The sequence below is a fragment of the Lynx rufus genome, unplaced genomic scaffold, assembly GCF_022079265.1.
Source record: "Lynx rufus isolate CCGP_SWC_20201006 ecotype Redwood Valley unplaced genomic scaffold, mLynRuf1.p SCAF_4, whole genome shotgun sequence".
Classification (NCBI taxonomy): domain Eukaryota; kingdom Metazoa; phylum Chordata; class Mammalia; order Carnivora; family Felidae; genus Lynx; species Lynx rufus.
The window spans coordinates 132,230,539-132,247,322 of NW_025814856.1; the positions used below are offsets into that span (position 1 = coordinate 132,230,539).

The 16,784-nt window shown below is 40.4% G+C and overlaps 1 protein-coding gene across 1 annotated transcript in view; it reads right to left on the reverse strand.

Moving 5' to 3' along the window:
* The window catches only part of TMEM168 (transmembrane protein 168), a 32,731-nt gene extending 25,630 nt beyond the window's left edge, over positions 1-7,101 (reverse strand). Inside the window, exons 1-2 of the mRNA XM_047096363.1 lie at positions 6,876-7,101; positions 838-2,094 (exon numbers count right to left, since the gene is read on the reverse strand). Coding sequence (XP_046952319.1) covers positions 838-1,965 — 1,128 coding nt within the window. The 5' untranslated portion in view covers positions 1,966-2,094; positions 6,876-7,101. The remainder of the gene's footprint in view (positions 1-837; positions 2,095-6,875) is intronic.
* Between the last annotated feature and the right edge of the window lie 9,683 nt (positions 7,102-16,784).

A 16,784-nucleotide genomic window follows, 5' to 3' on the forward strand; every position in this document is an offset into this window, starting at 1 on the left:
AAGAAAATTGCACCAAGTACAGGTGACCTTCCTTTTTATCCTACATCCTAATCTGATGTACTCAAACTACAGCATTTCTCGCTGTAATAATCATTTATATGCCTGCCTCTTCCCTCTCCCATTAGACATTGTGACTTCTTTCAGACAGAGACCTTGAGATCTTCAGCAACCTGTAGAGTATCTGACATACACTGCAGTCAATAAATGTTCAAAGAATGGAAGACTAGGCTTGTTAATATTATAAACTCCAACCATGCAATTTGAGTATCCTTGTCTACAAAAGACCTTTTTATTTTTTAACATCATGGGCTGCAAAAAAGAAACCCATTTTTTCTTTCTTAGGAATGTTATATAGCTAATCACCTTTTACTTAAATATGAAATGGCTTTATACATATAAAAAAAAAAAATGTGTTGTAGTAAAAAGACCAGGAGCTAGTTAACATGGTTAAGGCTAGTACCAGTGACTCTGGATATGTCTTCGATGGCTTTCAGTTTCTTCAGGCGTGAAATGAAAGGATTAAAGTGCAATCTCTAAGCACCCTTCAAATGTTAATATTGTAAAGATCTTTATCAGTGTTTAAAAACAATTAGAAGGTAGGAGGCATGTCACTTGCTGAGTATTCCTAACATCTTGGTACCTCTCTGCTAGAGAACAAACTAAATTATACTGTCTGTTCATTCAGTACTTCAATTCCATGAACAAAAATAAGCACCAGGAAAAAGAATCTCCTTTTGAAAAGGACATGACTTTTGAATTCTAATAATTTAGCTCTTGAAGCATTTAACCACACATCATAGGTACTGACATAATAAACCAAACTATATATACACTTACCTGCCAGGAAACTGCTCCTAAAATTGCTGTTGCAAGAAGACTAAAAAAAACTAACTGTTCTGAAATTAAGCAAAAGTGACGCATCCCTTTGGATGCCATGATTCTATCAAGGCTATTGTTATCCACCCTGTGGGTAAAATACACTTTATGGCAGTCATTTAACTTGGTATGGAATCCCCAAAGAGTTAAGAGAAAAATAATATGGCAAATCATCCAGAAAATTCCAAAAATGGAAAAGCCTGGTATTACAAAATACCAGAGGTGAGTGTCTCTAAGTTTAAATGCTGAAAGAATAAAAAAGGTAAGCTCAATCATTCCAATGAAAACAACTGAAAGTCTTCTGCATATTCTTCCACGGTACAAAAAGGGTTTCCACCTTTCAGTCACTGAAAGTCCGCTAAAATAGATGTCAAGGAAAGGGTCGGTTATCAGGCAGATAAAAAAACATGCAAAAGCAATTGGATTTTTGGGAGTTTCCAATGAGGAGAAAAACAACAAGACTGCAAAAATAACTAAGTTTGGAATAGCTAAGAAAGACTTCATTCTCAGGTCAATAATCAGCATGGCCAAAGCTACGACAAGTAAAATGACACTCAGAGACTTCTCCACCAACATAGTTGTGCTGGCAATAGCAAATCCAACAAGTTCCAGAAATTCAACTGTGGTTAGTAAAGTGGGTCGATGACGGACATACCCAGAAATTCTCTCCACCAAAGCGCATAATATCCTTAATACTATGGAAGTTAGAAGCAAATATTTGGTTGATTCTTCTTTCACATCATTTTTAAAGGATGAATTGTCAAGAAAACATAGGAGGCCAAGCAAGAATCCAAACCAAAGATTGGAGAGACTTAAACTTGCCGCTTCCATTGAAAAATAATAATAGAGTATGCTGGCAATTCCAAGAACAAAAAGACCAAGAATAAAAATTACCAAAATTAAGGAATTTGCTGTTTTTTCCCATCTTACATAAAGACCTAGGCATATAGCAACCAGTAAGTTGATCCTGGCTAAATAGCCAAGATAACGCACTGAAGAATGCATATTCACTTCTCTGTTTACTTCTTCCAGTCTTGTCATTGCTAAATAGAGACAATGACTAAAGCAGTAACGCAGTGATTTACACATGTAATCTGGCAATTTGGGCTTTCTCCCCACGTTTCAAAAATTATCTGCTTGTATTTCATCCAGCAAATCCAATGTATCCGTAACTCCTATTTCCGCATTTCCTCTGGTGGAATTTTTGTTTACAGTGATCTAAAATGAAAAAAATATATATGTCAGTGTTAATTTTATATAATTCACCTTTTCCACCTATCTTCTTTGTAAAAAATAATAAATGAAATATACAGTTTCTTCTGAAACCCAGTTTTAAATTTGACTTGCATGTATCTTAACGGTAACTGTCTCTGGTTTAAAAATTCACTTTATTCAAACCAAAATGGCAGTGCTTTCTACTTAACACATGCTAAGACTGTATGACTAAATCACCACCAATGAAACTGTTTTTCCAGAGACTAAGCCATTCTTGCTTCAATATTTGATTTTTCAACTACAGGCAAATATGAGATATTCAACCTGGCTTAGGTTGTAGCAGATGGATTTGGCACAATCACAAGCTACTCAGCAGCTAAAAAGAATGATGGACTTCATCCTCATCTTTAATTTGAAAAGCACTAATACCCAATAATAGCAACCATTACTATCTGCCTAAAATCCTCTACATCTTTTTACAAGGCAACTCTAACATGCTATAAAATCTTAGTCTTTACATTAACGAATATGCTTATTAGAAGTAAAGTATTAAAATTAGTCCCTAAAGTTAATCTGTAATTTTCCCTGTAGTTTTGTCTCCACTAAATTACTTGGATTATCAAACCTCCTTTCTAAATCTAGATGCTATCTCTGTAGCAAACCAATTCCTGAACTTTCTAGTTAAAATTGTAAAGTTGGAATGCTAACCAATATTTATTGTAAATTAAAAACCTTATAATTTTACTTTTAAAAAGTTAACAATTATTTATTAAAGGACCCAGATAATTATTTCAATCTTTGAGTGCCCCCCAAAAGTTGCACTTAAAGCATGACAGTGGTCAAAAATGCTTTAACTATCTGCCGGATAACTGTTCAAATTTTCTAGTATACTGTTTCAAAAGAACTGATCCATTCAACAGTTCACGGTCACATTAAACATCCATGGAGAACTCAACTGGATAAAAATGCAAAAAAATGACTTGTTTGTGATCAGCTTATTTATACTTTCTTAATAGGACACTAAAAGACCTGACAGAAACATAAGATAACCTGGAATTAATGTTAATTATCCATTTGGCTGGAGAAGAATGTCAATGAGTGACAATCTTACAGTCTCTGGGATGTTCCAAGTACTATTACTAATTCCACTTCTTACTAATTCTACTTCATCAAGTATATTTTTTACAGATAATCCTATTTAAGTATTCTGATTTTCCTCAATTACATTTTCATCCAATCATTTCTTACTTATGATACCATACACACTAAAGAAAATGTCTTCCTCTGTTTGGAAGGACAAAACCTTATTTTGGTTTTACCTTTTTTCCCCTAAGCTTAAGACACTGAAAAAAATCTAGAATACATTGTATCTTTTTAACATCACTCCTGTATGTTATATAATCATTCAGTGACTATGTTGGCATATATATCCTCAGTTGATGGTACAGTCTGGGCTTAGACAACTGAACACTGCTGGAGAAAAGAAACAAAAAATCACACACCAGGCTAAATGGATGCCACTCAAATCACTCTCCCATTCTCTGTGACTATCATCCTCTCTTCTTCTAGTCAAATCTCTGACACCCATTTCTCACTGCATTCTCACTATATGACTGCCTCCGACAGAGGTGTCTGAAGAGAGCTTCCTTGGGTTTCCAACCCTACAAACCCATGTCTAACCTACATCTCCTGATACAAGAAAAGAAGGATGTCCCTTCCCTATATAAGGGTAAATCTTTCAGCTATATTAGATTATGTTTTTCCCTCTACCTCTTCCAGAACTTGTCTCCTCTCTCTCCAAACTCCCACTCTTATCCATTAGCACTTAAAAGAGCTTTGCAAATATCTGAGTTTATTTGAGAGACAGCGAGAGTATATGTGCACAGGGGAGGGGCAGAGAGAGAATTCCAGGCAGACTCAGCCCTGTCAGTGCTGAGCCGGATGAAGGGGTCGAACCCATGAATTGTGAGATCATGACCTGAGCAGAAATCAAGAGTCGGATGCTTAACCCACTGAGCTACCCAGGGGCTCTACAAAGCTCTTTTTAAAAATAACACTGGGGTGGGGGGCCTGGTTGGCTCAGTTAGTCCAGCGTCTGACTCTTGATTTCAGCTCGGTCATGATCTCATGGTTTGTTGGTTCGAGCCCCTCGGCGGCTATGTGCTGACAGCTCAGAGCCTGGAGCCTGCTTCGGATTCTGTGTCTCCTTCTCTCTCTGCCCCTCCCTCGCCTGTACTCTGTCTCTCTCTCTCTCTCTCTCTCTCTTAAAAATAAATAGAACATTAAAAAATAATAATAATAATAATACCAGGGCGCCTGGGTGGCTTAGCCAGTTAAGTGCCCGACTCTTGAGTTCAGCTCAGGTCATGATCTCAGGTTCATGGGATAGAGCACCTCGTGGGACTCCATGCTGACAGTGCAGAGCCTGCTTGGGATTCTCTCTCCCTCTGTCGCTGCCCCTCCCCCTCTCCCAAAAATAAACTACTTAAAAAAAAAAAATACCAAAAACCAGAAACAATAGAAACAATCCTCACTCATCCCCATCTTCTCTTCCAAGTTCAATCTTCTGTCCTCTTGACAGATGTTATTTGATTGCTGCACTTCTCCTACCACTAAACAATGGTTCCCACTATACAACAAATTGCTCTGCCAAATTCTAAAATGAGCGGTAAGTTCCTAAAATCAGTGCGTACTTTTCATTTATTATCCTGCACTTTTTTCAAACAACGTTTGACATTGCTGACTCCTCTCAATTTCTGAAACCTGTCTGCCCTTTAGCTTTCAAAGACTAAACTCCAGATTTTCTTCCTAACCCATTGATCTTTCCTTCTAGGTCTTCTTGCAGACTCTTCATTCTCAATCCATCCTTTGGCTATTCAATCCCAAGTTTAGGCTTTTCTCTCACTATATACTTTCTATGAGCAATCTCATCTATTTCCATGTTTCAATTATTCTCTCTCCCTAATTACACACATGTATTAATCTATGTGATAGAAATAAAAGCACCAACTCTGTTTGCTCTTAGAGTAAAACCTAGAAAAAAAGGTAAACGTAAATTGTACCCATAAATCCATATCGTAGAATATACGCAACCACACTGCCAAAATCACCATGGCAGCATATTTTTAAATGGCTAGTTTACAAAGTCTTTCCACATTCTGACCTTCTTCAAAAGACAAGCTGGCTGAATCAGAGAGTAAAGCAACAAAGCATCACAATCTTTTCAACTTGTCTGCCATTAGTCGATTCAATGAGAAATTACTTGACAGACAGATAAAAATGGAGCAGAGAAGAGTCAATTTGCATAGAGGAAGTTCACTAATAACTCCCAGAGTCTATTTTATAAAACCCACATACTACTCTAACCCTCCTCTCCTTCACCGCCGATATTTAATCCTCACCAAGTCTTATCCTTCTTCCTATACACATCTTAAATGTTTCTACTTCTTTCCATCCCCAAAGTCAAAATCCCAATTTTGGCCACCATTGTCTCATGCTTAAATATCTCCCTGTATCTACTCTTGCCTGCTCCAAGAAGCATCCCTTTTAAAACCAAAAATTTGTTAGGTCACTCTGTTATGTAAAACCTGCCAATGGCTTCCCATCATCTTAACCAATAAAGTCTACATTCCTTAAAATGCCTTATAATACTCGCCATATTGGATGTGAATAACTTTCCTGCCTCATCTCTTACCACTCTTCCTCTTGAACTGTGTATTCCAGCCACACTGACCTTTCAGTTCTGTACTACACCACTGCTATTCCCTCTTCAAGTATACTCCTTTCCCTCCTCCTATCCCCAACCCAGTCCTCACACCTGGCTCACTCCTACTGTTCAGGTGTCACTTAAATCATTTTCTTACTGAGATCACCCCTGACCCATTCATATGATCCCTGCACTTCCTCTATAATAGCAGAATACTGATCATCATTTAATATCTGCATTCCCTATTAGATCATAAGGTCTCTGAAAGTTTGTCTTTACTACTGTGTACCCGTGTCTAGCAGAAATTTGGAATCAAGTAGGTATTCAACAAATACCTGAAGAAATAAAGTCTAATACAGAAATAACTATAATAACAATGCTAGTTATTGGACACTTACTAATACACAAAGAGAATAAAGAAGTTGTCCAATATCCCACGGCTCATAAGCAGTAGAGCTAAGGGAGATTCCATAAACGTTTGGAATTACTCTATCCTTCGCTGAATTCACCCAAATTCCTCCAAACCAGTTAGTTCTCTTCCATGTCCTCCCTCTAGGGAATGGCTCACTAGAGTCAAAGCCACACTTTAACATTTGCATCAGCTTTGGACTCAGAAACTATTTCTGTCCCATCTAGGGGGAAGCTTCAAAAGCTAAAAGAACCATACTGAACAGCCAGGGGCGGGGAATTACAGAGCTTTGCTTCTATGAATTCATGTTAACTCTTTGGGCCCATTAAATACGAGAAAAATGGCACCTTAAATATTAAATCTCTCAGTACTGGGGCAGCAACAGCAATTCTTCCAGAAAGAGCCCGCCTGTTCTCTACCACCCCTCTACTTTGGGAGAAGGCAACCACAACTGCGGACCCAGCTGACTGGTTAATCACGGAGGATACGGAAAGGCACACCCCACCTTCCATCCTCCGACCCCCACCGTCAACTACTCCCGGGGCAGTTAATGGCAATCCCGGCCCCAAGAGACCGGCTGGGCGGAGCTTGGGGCTCGAACTATGCAGAGCCCTGGGCGGTGTCTGTGCTCAGGTCTCGCCACCCCGCTGTTCACCCGGACCCCCCTACCTGACTCGGCCGCCGCCACCAATGCTCTCTCAACCCACGGAGTCGGCTCTGGGGCCAACACAGAAAAGGGAGGGTCCTTGGGGCTGAGCCTGAGACTCGGAGCGGGAAGGTGGCACGCCGGGAGCGGGGGGAGGGGGGTCGAGGGCCTGAGGCCACACGCACTAGTACAGGCCAGTCTCGATGGAAACTTTCTCCGTTACCGGCCGGGCCGCGGCCGCCATGTTCCTGCCGCCGAATCCGCGACGGTACGGAACGCCGCCGGGGTCAAACCAGGCGGCGCGCTTCCTCCCTGAGGCCCGGCCCTCCTCCCCGCCCAAACCCACCGCGCCACAGCCGTCCCAGGTGCGTCCGGCCCTGCACTGGCGCACACACCCCACCTAGGGTGCTGGCCGAGTCCAGCGTCCTTCGCCTTCTGGGGCTTGGAATCGGCCGCGAACCGGGAGTGGGAAGACCACAAAGGATCATGTAAACCGTGCCTATGAAGCCTCTAGGCCGCCGCCTCGGGCTGGACCGAAACTGGGGCCGGACGGGCGGGACGGCCACACGTGGGCTGTAAATACCGCAGGAGGCTTTGCTGTTCTTTAGTATCTGGCATAATGCATGGCTTTGTGTCTGCTGACCGGCAAAAGGCAAGCTCCTTAAGCTCGCCTTCAAAGCCCTTCTTGCCTCCTTTCCTAATTAAGACTCCTTTTAAATCACCGCCTGGGTCTTTACGCCACCGACAACGCTGAGCTCCCCCCCTCTCCCCCCATTCGTCCCCCTGTCCCTTACATGTTCACCAACCTCTCTTCCTTCACCAACCTCTCTTCCTAAAAGCCATTAAAACGCCCAGGCCTCTTACAGGCAGCGCTTTACAACAGCTGTGGACCCGACGGTTTGGGGATTTGGATCCTGGTTCCCCTTCTCTATGCGCAACCTCAGTTTCTCTGATTAAATAAATAGTAACTAAACCTTCGTTGCAAAGGTGTTGTGAATGTACAGGGAAACAATATATTTTTTTCTGGCAGAAGGTAGGCCCTTAAAAAGTATGAATTACTCTTCCCTAAGAATAGCCCTTCCTGCCTGCCTTCTCTCCCTCCCATCATTTTCTACTCCTTGTAGCTCTTAGGTCAGTTAATCTCCCTGAACCCCAGTTTTCTCATGTGTTAATGGGATACTAATAATATCCACCTTACAGGGTTGTCATAGGGATTAAATGAGAAGATACATGTAGAAAAATCCCTTACAATCTTTAGATGTTTTATATCCTTTAGGATAAAGCTCAGAATCCTTCAACAAGTTCTGTAGTCTGGCTGTAATCCTTCAACAAATTTTGTAGTCTGGCTCTTTTTTTACCTCCGGCTTGACATCACAGAACACTCCCTCAGTTGTCTGCACCCCAGCATGCTTTCATTTCCTCTGGGACATGTCCGGTTTTACTCACCATTAAATCCACCCAATGTAGTAGTGCCTGATACATAGTTGGTACATAACTATTTGTAAAGTAATAGTACACAGTAGGACTTCAACAATCACTAGTTCTCTCCCACTTATTTTCTGTTAGTGTCGTCTGTTCCTGTATCTGCTAATAGAATGTGAATTTCTTCATTTTTATTTAATAGATGTTGGGGGTCGAGGTGGGCAGCACATCTATAGTGATGAAGCACTCTCAGGCTCAGATTCCTCGTATGCAAATGAAAAGTGTGAGATTGTGTCCAGACTCCTGTGTAACTCTAAATGCAATCGCTAGCCATCTCCCAAATCTGTAACTCTGGCTCTCTGGAGAACAAGTGTTCTAATAGGGAAAGATATGATACAATAGGCAGTGAAGGAAAGGTTAGTACCTGAGGTCCCCAGGTGGGGAAAAACACATATTTTGGAACAATACTGGGAGGGGCTGATTACAACAAATCGCCTCAGGCATTAAGGTCCCTCTTAAGAATGTAACAGACACCATCTACTCCCACTCAGGTTTCCCTCGGGAACCTGACAAAAGACCTGACTAAAAATATCTAGACAATAAAATGTGTGACCCACAAGGAAGCCTATGGCCATCGACCACACCTCATACAATGGAAACAAGCCAATTAGGTATGGACAACCCAGCACCTAGAGTTGTCTAGCCTGTAAGAGTATGACCTGAGAAGGAATGAGGGGGAAGGGAAGGCGGCGATGACCAAAACCCTTGCCTATAGTCGCAGGTATTTACTTTCTAAGTCCCCCTCACTGCATAGAGCGTTTCCATACTATTCTTCCTTTCTGATCTTCTACTCCAGTAAACTTTTGGCTGCTGGTCATTTTGTGTCCACCTCTACATTCTTCAAAGTAGCAAGACAATGAACCCCCGCCCTGTCTTGAGGTAAAAAAAACTCCTGCCACAGTGTCCATATTGCCAACTACCTGCTAGATGTTTCTTCTTGAATACATTGCCATCACTTCTAACTCAGTTTACCTTTAGTGGACATGTATTTGTACATATATATATTGTTTTTTTGTTTTGCATTCCCACCATCTGAACTCCCCACTTGAGGAGTCTAGTAGTAGCTGAAACTGAAATGCCACATACTTGTTCTACCAATCATGTGTACCAGCTGGGAGCTATGGACTCAAAAAGGCAACCATGGCACACCTGGGTGGCTCAGTAGCTTGAGCATCATACTCTTGATCTCCGCTCAGGTCATGATCTCACGGTTCATGAGTTTGAGCCCCACGTTGGGCTCTTGGCTGACAGCATGGAGCCTGCTTTGGGATTCTCTCTCTCGCTCTCTTTTCCTGCCTCTCCCCTGCTTGCATGTTCTCTCAAAATAAATAAATAATTAAAAAAAAAAAAAAAGCAAACAGAAAGCCGTGCTTCCGGGGTAACTGGAGGAGTGTGGCAAGGGAGGCTCCCGAGGCAGTAGGGAGAGTGTTTCTGGTGGTTGACATCCAGTGTTCAGGATGAGTGGCATCAGTAATTCAAGATGCCTGTGTGCCTACAGCAACTCTAGAGCCCTCTCCCATCAGTTCAGTGCTCTGTTGTTATTGGTTGTAGACTCTGACCATGCAGGTCCAAGGCTTCGTTTCTAGAAACCCTCTGAGCTACCCAGTATCCTCTAATAAATTTCTTTTCTGCTTAAATCAGCCACAGCTGTTTCCTGTTCCTTAGCACTAAGACTCCTCATTAAAACACTGCTTTTTCATCTTCCTCAAAGATGATCCACAGCCTTGTGACCTTGAAACTATCTTTGATGCTTGTTATCTTGTCGGTATACTTTAGAATACTTCAGTGAGATGTGTATGTGTTTGAGAGTTAACTTTAATCTGCACACTCCAGGGTGGGTAATTAGCATTTGAAAGACTAATCAGGCATCTTCACTCTAACGTTGGCTGCACAAGTGCTTCCACCATCACTGTTAATCTGCACTAGAGGTATGTTAATGAACATAAAAGATTATAAATAATTTTTCATTGTGGAAAGAACAGGTGTTCAGGATATGTGGCTGGCTAGCATACTGAGCAGGTACTTCTGTTCCTGCCTCAATGTAGCACGTGGAAGAGTCTTCTGAATATAGCACCCTAACAGCCTTCAGAATGGCTCCCTGGGTCTAGAACGCTGTTTAGTACTTTGACACAAAATATTTTTTGTGTAGTGTTGTGTGTGTGTGTGTGTGTGTGTGTGTGTGTGTGTGCTTGCTTGTTGATGCATATTTATCTGTGTAGTTGCATGAAGTCTGAGACTTGCTTTCACTATAGGACACGACCTATTAGTAAACAAGAGGGTAGTAACTCTCATCCGTCTTCCATTGTTGAAGGCTGCCAGTACTGACTAAAAAAGAACCTCACAGTTGTGAAGGCCAAGTGTTTTTTGTTTTCATTCACTACATTTCTTGCATTTATCATTTCTTTTCAAAGTCCACTGCCACTACCATAGTTGAGGTCCTAACCCTGAATTACTTCAGTAACCTCTGTGGTTTGTCATCCTGACGTCAGTCTCACCCAGCCTCTAATCCATCACACTGACTGATATTCTCAGAGCACCGTTCTGTGTCACTTTTTAGATTAAAACCAATGATTTCTACGGGCTACAGAATAAAGTCCAAACTCCTTAGCCTGGCACCTGAGGCCCTCCAGAGCATGAACTAAACACCCCTTTGCCGGGTACTATTTGTCCCCAAATTATAAATATTAGGGTCAGTTCCTGACATCTAGCACATCCACAGCCAAACACCTGGATATAAGGCAGCCACCTGGGTACCATTTCAGTGACAGGAGATCTCAAGCTGCAGTTACTGATGGCGGTGTAATGATCCTAATAGCAGGAACATCCATTCTCCAACACTTGTTTCTATGCAGGCAAGGTCTGTGTGCTCCAGGCCAAAAATTTCACCCAGAGGAATTATTTCAGACTAGGAACAGCTGTTGAAAATATCTTTTAAAAATCAAGGGAAGGAGGGAAGGTGGCACCTGTGGCAGAGAAATGGATGGTTGTATCTTTCTCAGTCCTCTGTGGCAGAGAGTCACAGATAAGTCCTACATTATTTCTTCCTATGTTCTCTCTTGTTTTCCTCCTATTTCTTCCAATTCTTCAATCCTGTTCCAGGGTCGAACGAACTCAGCATCTCCCTAGATGATCTGCTGGGTCTCCTCCCTTGATATATCTCTGTAACACTTTGAGATTACAACGTGCTTTCACCTCTATCATATAATTTGATTTCTATAAATCTAAATGAAGTAACCATCTTCATCATCATGTTATACATAAAATAAACAAGGTCCAGAGAAACTACACCGACCCAGGGCAGGCACTTAAACTTCAGTCTTTTGGCTTCAAGTTCTAGGATATCAAGTGCAGCTTTCTAAATATCATTTCCTTTTGTGGGCGAAGGCAGGTATTTCAGTCTCATTATTACTGTAAACAGCAGGAAAGGGTTACAGTGTTCAGCCTGGCATACACCTTAGAATCATCTTGAAGATATTTATTCATTTATTTATGTATGTATTTATTCATTTACTTACGTACTTTTTAATGTTTTATTTATTTATTTTTAAAAACATTTATTTTATTTTATTTTTATTATTTTTTCAACATGAAATTTATTGTCAAATTGGATTCTATACAACACCCCGTGCTCATCCCCACAGGTGCCCTCCTCAATACCCATCACCCACCCTCCCCTCCCTTCCATCCCCCATCAACCCTCAGTTTGTTTTAAGTTTTTAAGAGTCTCTTATGTTTTGGTTCCCTCCCTCTCTAACCTTTTTTTTTCCTTCCCCTCCCCCATGGTTTTCTGTTAAGTTTCTCAGGATCCACATAAGAGTGAAAACATATGGTATCTGTATTTCTCTGTAGGACTTATTTCACTTAGCATAACACTCTCCAGTTCCATCCACGTTGCGACAAAGGACAGATTTCATTCTTTCTCATTGCCACGTAGTATTCTATTGTGTACATAACCACAATTTCTTTATCCTTCATCAGTGGATGGACATTTAGGCTCTTTCCATAATTTGGCTATTGTTGAAAGTGCTGCTATAAATGTTAGAGTACAAGTGGCCCTATGCATCAGCACTCTTGTATCCCTTGGGTAAATTCCTAGCAGTGCTATTGCTGGGTCATAGCGTAGATCTATTTTTAATTGTTTAAGGAATCTCCACACTGTTTTCCAGAGCAGCTGCACCAGTTTGCACTCCCACCAACAGTGCAAGAGGGTTCCCATTTCTCCACATCCTCTCCAGCATCTATAGTCTCCTGGTTTGTTCATTTTGGCCACTCTGACTGGCATGAGGTGGTATCTGAGTGTGGTTTTGATTTGTATTTCCCTGATGAGGAGCGATGTTGAGCTCCTCCTTCATGTGCCTGTTGGCCATCTGGATGTCTTCTTTAGAGAAGTGTCTCTTCATGTTTTCTGCCCACTTCTTCACTTCATTATTTGTTTTACAGGTGTGGACTTTGGTGAGTTCTTTATAGATTTTGGATACTAGCCCTTTGTCCGATATGTCAATGCAAATACCTTTTCCCATTCCGTTGGTTGCCTTTTAGTTTTGTTGATTGCTTCCTTTGCGGTGCAGAAGTTTTTTATCTTCATGAGGTCCCAATAGTTCATTTTTGCTTTTAATTCCCTCGCCTTTGGAGATGTGTCAAGTAAGAAATTGCTACGGCTGAGGTCAGAGAGGTTTTTTCCCTGCTTTCTCCTCTAGGGTTTTGATAGTTTCCTGTCTCACATTCAGGACCTTTATCCATTTTTAGTTTATTTTTGTGAATGGTATAAGAAAGTGGTCTAGTTTTATTCTTCTTCATGTTGCTGTCCAGTTCTCCCAGCACCATTTGTTAGAGACTGTCTTTTTTCCATTGGATATTCTTTCCTGCTTTGTCAAAGATTAGTTGGCCATACTTTTGTGCGTCCAATTCTGGAGTCTCCTTTCCATTGGTCTATGTGTCTGTTTTTGTGCCAATACCATGCTGTCTTGATGATTACAGCTTTGCAGTAGAGGCTAAAGTCTGGGATTGTGATGTCTCCCGCTTTGGTCTTCTTCAAAATTACCTTGGCTATTCGGGGTCTTTTGTGGTTCCATACAAATTTTAGGATTGCTTGTTCTAGCTTTGAGAAGAATGCTTGTGCAATTTTGATCGGGACTGAATTGAATGTGTAGATAGCTTTCGGTCATATTGACATTTTAATAATATTTATTCTTCCAATCCATGAACATGGAATGTTTTTCCATTTCTTTATATCTTCTTCAATTTCCTTCATAAGCTTTCTATAGTTTTCAGCATATAGATCTTTTACAGGTTTATTCCTAGGTATTTTATGCTTCTTGGTGCAATTGTGAATGGGATCAGTTTCTTTATTTGTCTTTATTTTACTTCACTATTAGTGTATAAGAATGCAACTGATTTCTGTACATTGATTTTGTATCCTGCGACTTTGCTGAATTCATGTATCAGTTCTAGCAGACTTTTGGTGGAGTCTATTGGGTTTTCCATGTATAATATCATGTCATCTGCAAAAATTGAAAGCTTGACTTCTTCTTTGCCAATTTTGATGTCTTTAATTTCCTTTTGGTATCTGATTATTGATGCTAGAACTTCCAACACTATGTTAAACAACAGCAGTGAGAGTGGGCATCTGTCGTGTTCCTGATCTCAGGGGGAAGGAGCTCAGTTTTTCCCCATTGAGGATGATACTAGCTGTGGGCTTTTCATAAATGGCTTTTATGATCTTTAAGTATGTTCCTTCTATCCTGACTTTCTCAAGGGTTTTTATTAAGAAAGGATGCTGAATTTTGTCAAATGCTTTTTCTGCATCGATTGACAGAATCATATGGTTCTTATCTTTTCTTTTAGTAATGTGATGTATCATGTTGATTGATTTGTGAATGTTGAACCTGCCCTGCAGCCCAGGAATGAATCCCACTTGATCATGGTGAATACTTCTTTTTATATGCTGTTGAATTCGATTTGCTAGTATCTTATTGAGAATTTTTGCATCCATATTCATTAGGGATATTGGCCTGTAGTTCTCTTTTTTTGCTGGCTCTCTGTCTGGTTTGGGAATCAATGTAATGTTGGCTTCATAGAATGAATCTGGAAGTTTTCTTTCCCTTTCTATTTTCTAGAACAGCTTGAGAAGGATAGGTATTATCTCTGCTTTAAACGTCTGGTAGAATTCCCCAGGGAAGCCATTTGGTCCTGGGCTCTTATTTGTTGAGAGATTTTTGATAACTGATTCAATTTCTTTGCTGATTATGGGTCTGTTCAAGTTTTCTATTTCTTCCTATTTGAGTTTGGGAAGTGTGTGGGTGCTTAGGAATTTGTCCATTTCTTCCAGGTTGTCCAGTTTGTTGGCATATAATTTTTCATCGTATTCCCTGATAATTGCTTGTATTTCTGAGGGATTGGTTGCAATAATTCCATTTTCATTCATGATTTTATCTGTTTGGATCCTCTCCCTTTTCTTTTTGAGAAGCCTGGCTAGAGGTTTATCAATTTTGTTAATTTTTTTCAAAAAACCAACTCTTGGTTTCATTGATCTGTTCTACAGTTTTTTTAGATTCTATATTGTTTGTTTCCGCTCTGATCTTTATTATTTATCTTCTTCTTCTAGGTTGGGGTGTCTTTGCCGTTCTGCTTCTATTTCCTTTAGGTGTGCTGTTAGATTTTGTATTTGGGATTTTTCTTGTTTCTTGAGATAGGCCTGGATTGTAATGTATTTTCCTCTCAGGACTGCCTTCACTGCATCCCATAGCATTTGGATTGTTGTATTTTCATTTTCATTTGTTTCCATATATTTTTTAATTTCTTCTCTAATTGTCTGGTTGACCCACTCATTCTTTAGTAGGGTATTCTTTAACCTCCATGCTTTTGGAGGTTTTCCAGACTATTTCCTGTGGTTGATTTCAAGTTTCATAACATTGTGGTCTGAAAGTGTGCATGGTATGATCTCAATTCTTTTATACTTATTAAGGGTTGTTTTGTGACCCGGTATGTGATCTATCTTGGAGAATGTTCCATGTGCACTGGAGAAGAAAGTATATTCTGTTGCTTTGGGATGCAGAGTTCTAAATATATGTGTCAAGTCCATCTGAGCCAATGTGTCATTCAGAGCCCTTGTGTCTTTATTGATCCCGTGTCTAGATGATCTATCCATTGTTGTGAGTGGGGTATTAAAGTCCCCTGCAAGTGCCACATTCTTATCAATAAGTTTGCTTATGTTTGTGATTAATTGTTTTATATATTCGGGGGCTTCCGTATTTGGTGCATAGACATTTATAATTGTTAGCTCTTCCTGATGAATAGACCCTGTAATTATTGTACAATGCCTTTTTTCATCTCTTGTTACAGCCTTTAATTTAAAGTCTAGTTTGTCTGATGTAGGTATGGCTACTCCAGCTTTGTTTTGACATCCAATAGCATGATAGATAGTTCTCCATCCCCTCACTTTCAATCTGAAGGTGTCCTCAGGTCTAAAATGAGTCTCTTGTAGACAGCAAATAGATGGGTCTTGTTTTTTTATCCATTCTGATACCCTATGTCTTTTGGTTGGAGCATTTAGTCCATTTACATTCAGTGTTATTGTTGAAAGATATGGGTTTAGAGTCATTGTGATGTATGTAGGTTTCATGCTTGTAGTGATGTCTCTGGTACTTTGTCTCACAGGATCCCCCTTAGGATCTCTTGTAGGGCTGGTTTAGTGGTGACAAATTCCTTCAGTTTTTGTTTGTTTGGGAAAACCTTTGTCTCTCCTTCTATTCTGAATGACAGACCTGCTTGATAAAGGATTCTCGGCTGCATGTTTTTTCTGTTCATTGCATTGAAGATTTCTTGACATTCCTTTCTAGCTGCCAAGTTTCAGTAGATAGGTCTGCCACTAGTCTTATGGGTCTCCCTTTGTGAGTTACAGCCTGTTTATCCCTAGTTTCTTTCAGAATTTTCTCTTTATCCTTGTATTTTGCCAGTTTAACTATGATAGGTCATGCAGAAGATCGATTCAAGTTACGTCTGAAGGGAGTTCTCTGTGCCTCTTGGATTTCAGTGCCTTTTTCCTTCCCCAGATCAGGGAAGTTCTCAGCTATGATTTGTTCAAGTACACCTTCAGCCCCTTTCTCTCTCTCTTCCCCTTCTGGAATTCCTATTATATGGATATTTTTCCGTTTGATTGCATCACTTAGTTCTCTAATTCTCCCCTCATACTCCTGGATTTTTTTATCTCTCTTTTTCTCAGCTTCCTCTTTCCATAATTTTATCTTCTAATTCACCTATTCTCTCCTCTGTCTCTTCAATCCTTGCTGTGGTCGCCTCCATTTTATTTTGCACCTCATTTATAGCATTTGTTAGCTCCTCATGACTATTTTTCAGTCCCTTAATCTCTGTAGCAATAGATTCTCTGCTGTCCTCTATGCTTTTTTCAAATCCAGCAATTAATTTTATGACTATTATTCTAAATTCTTGTT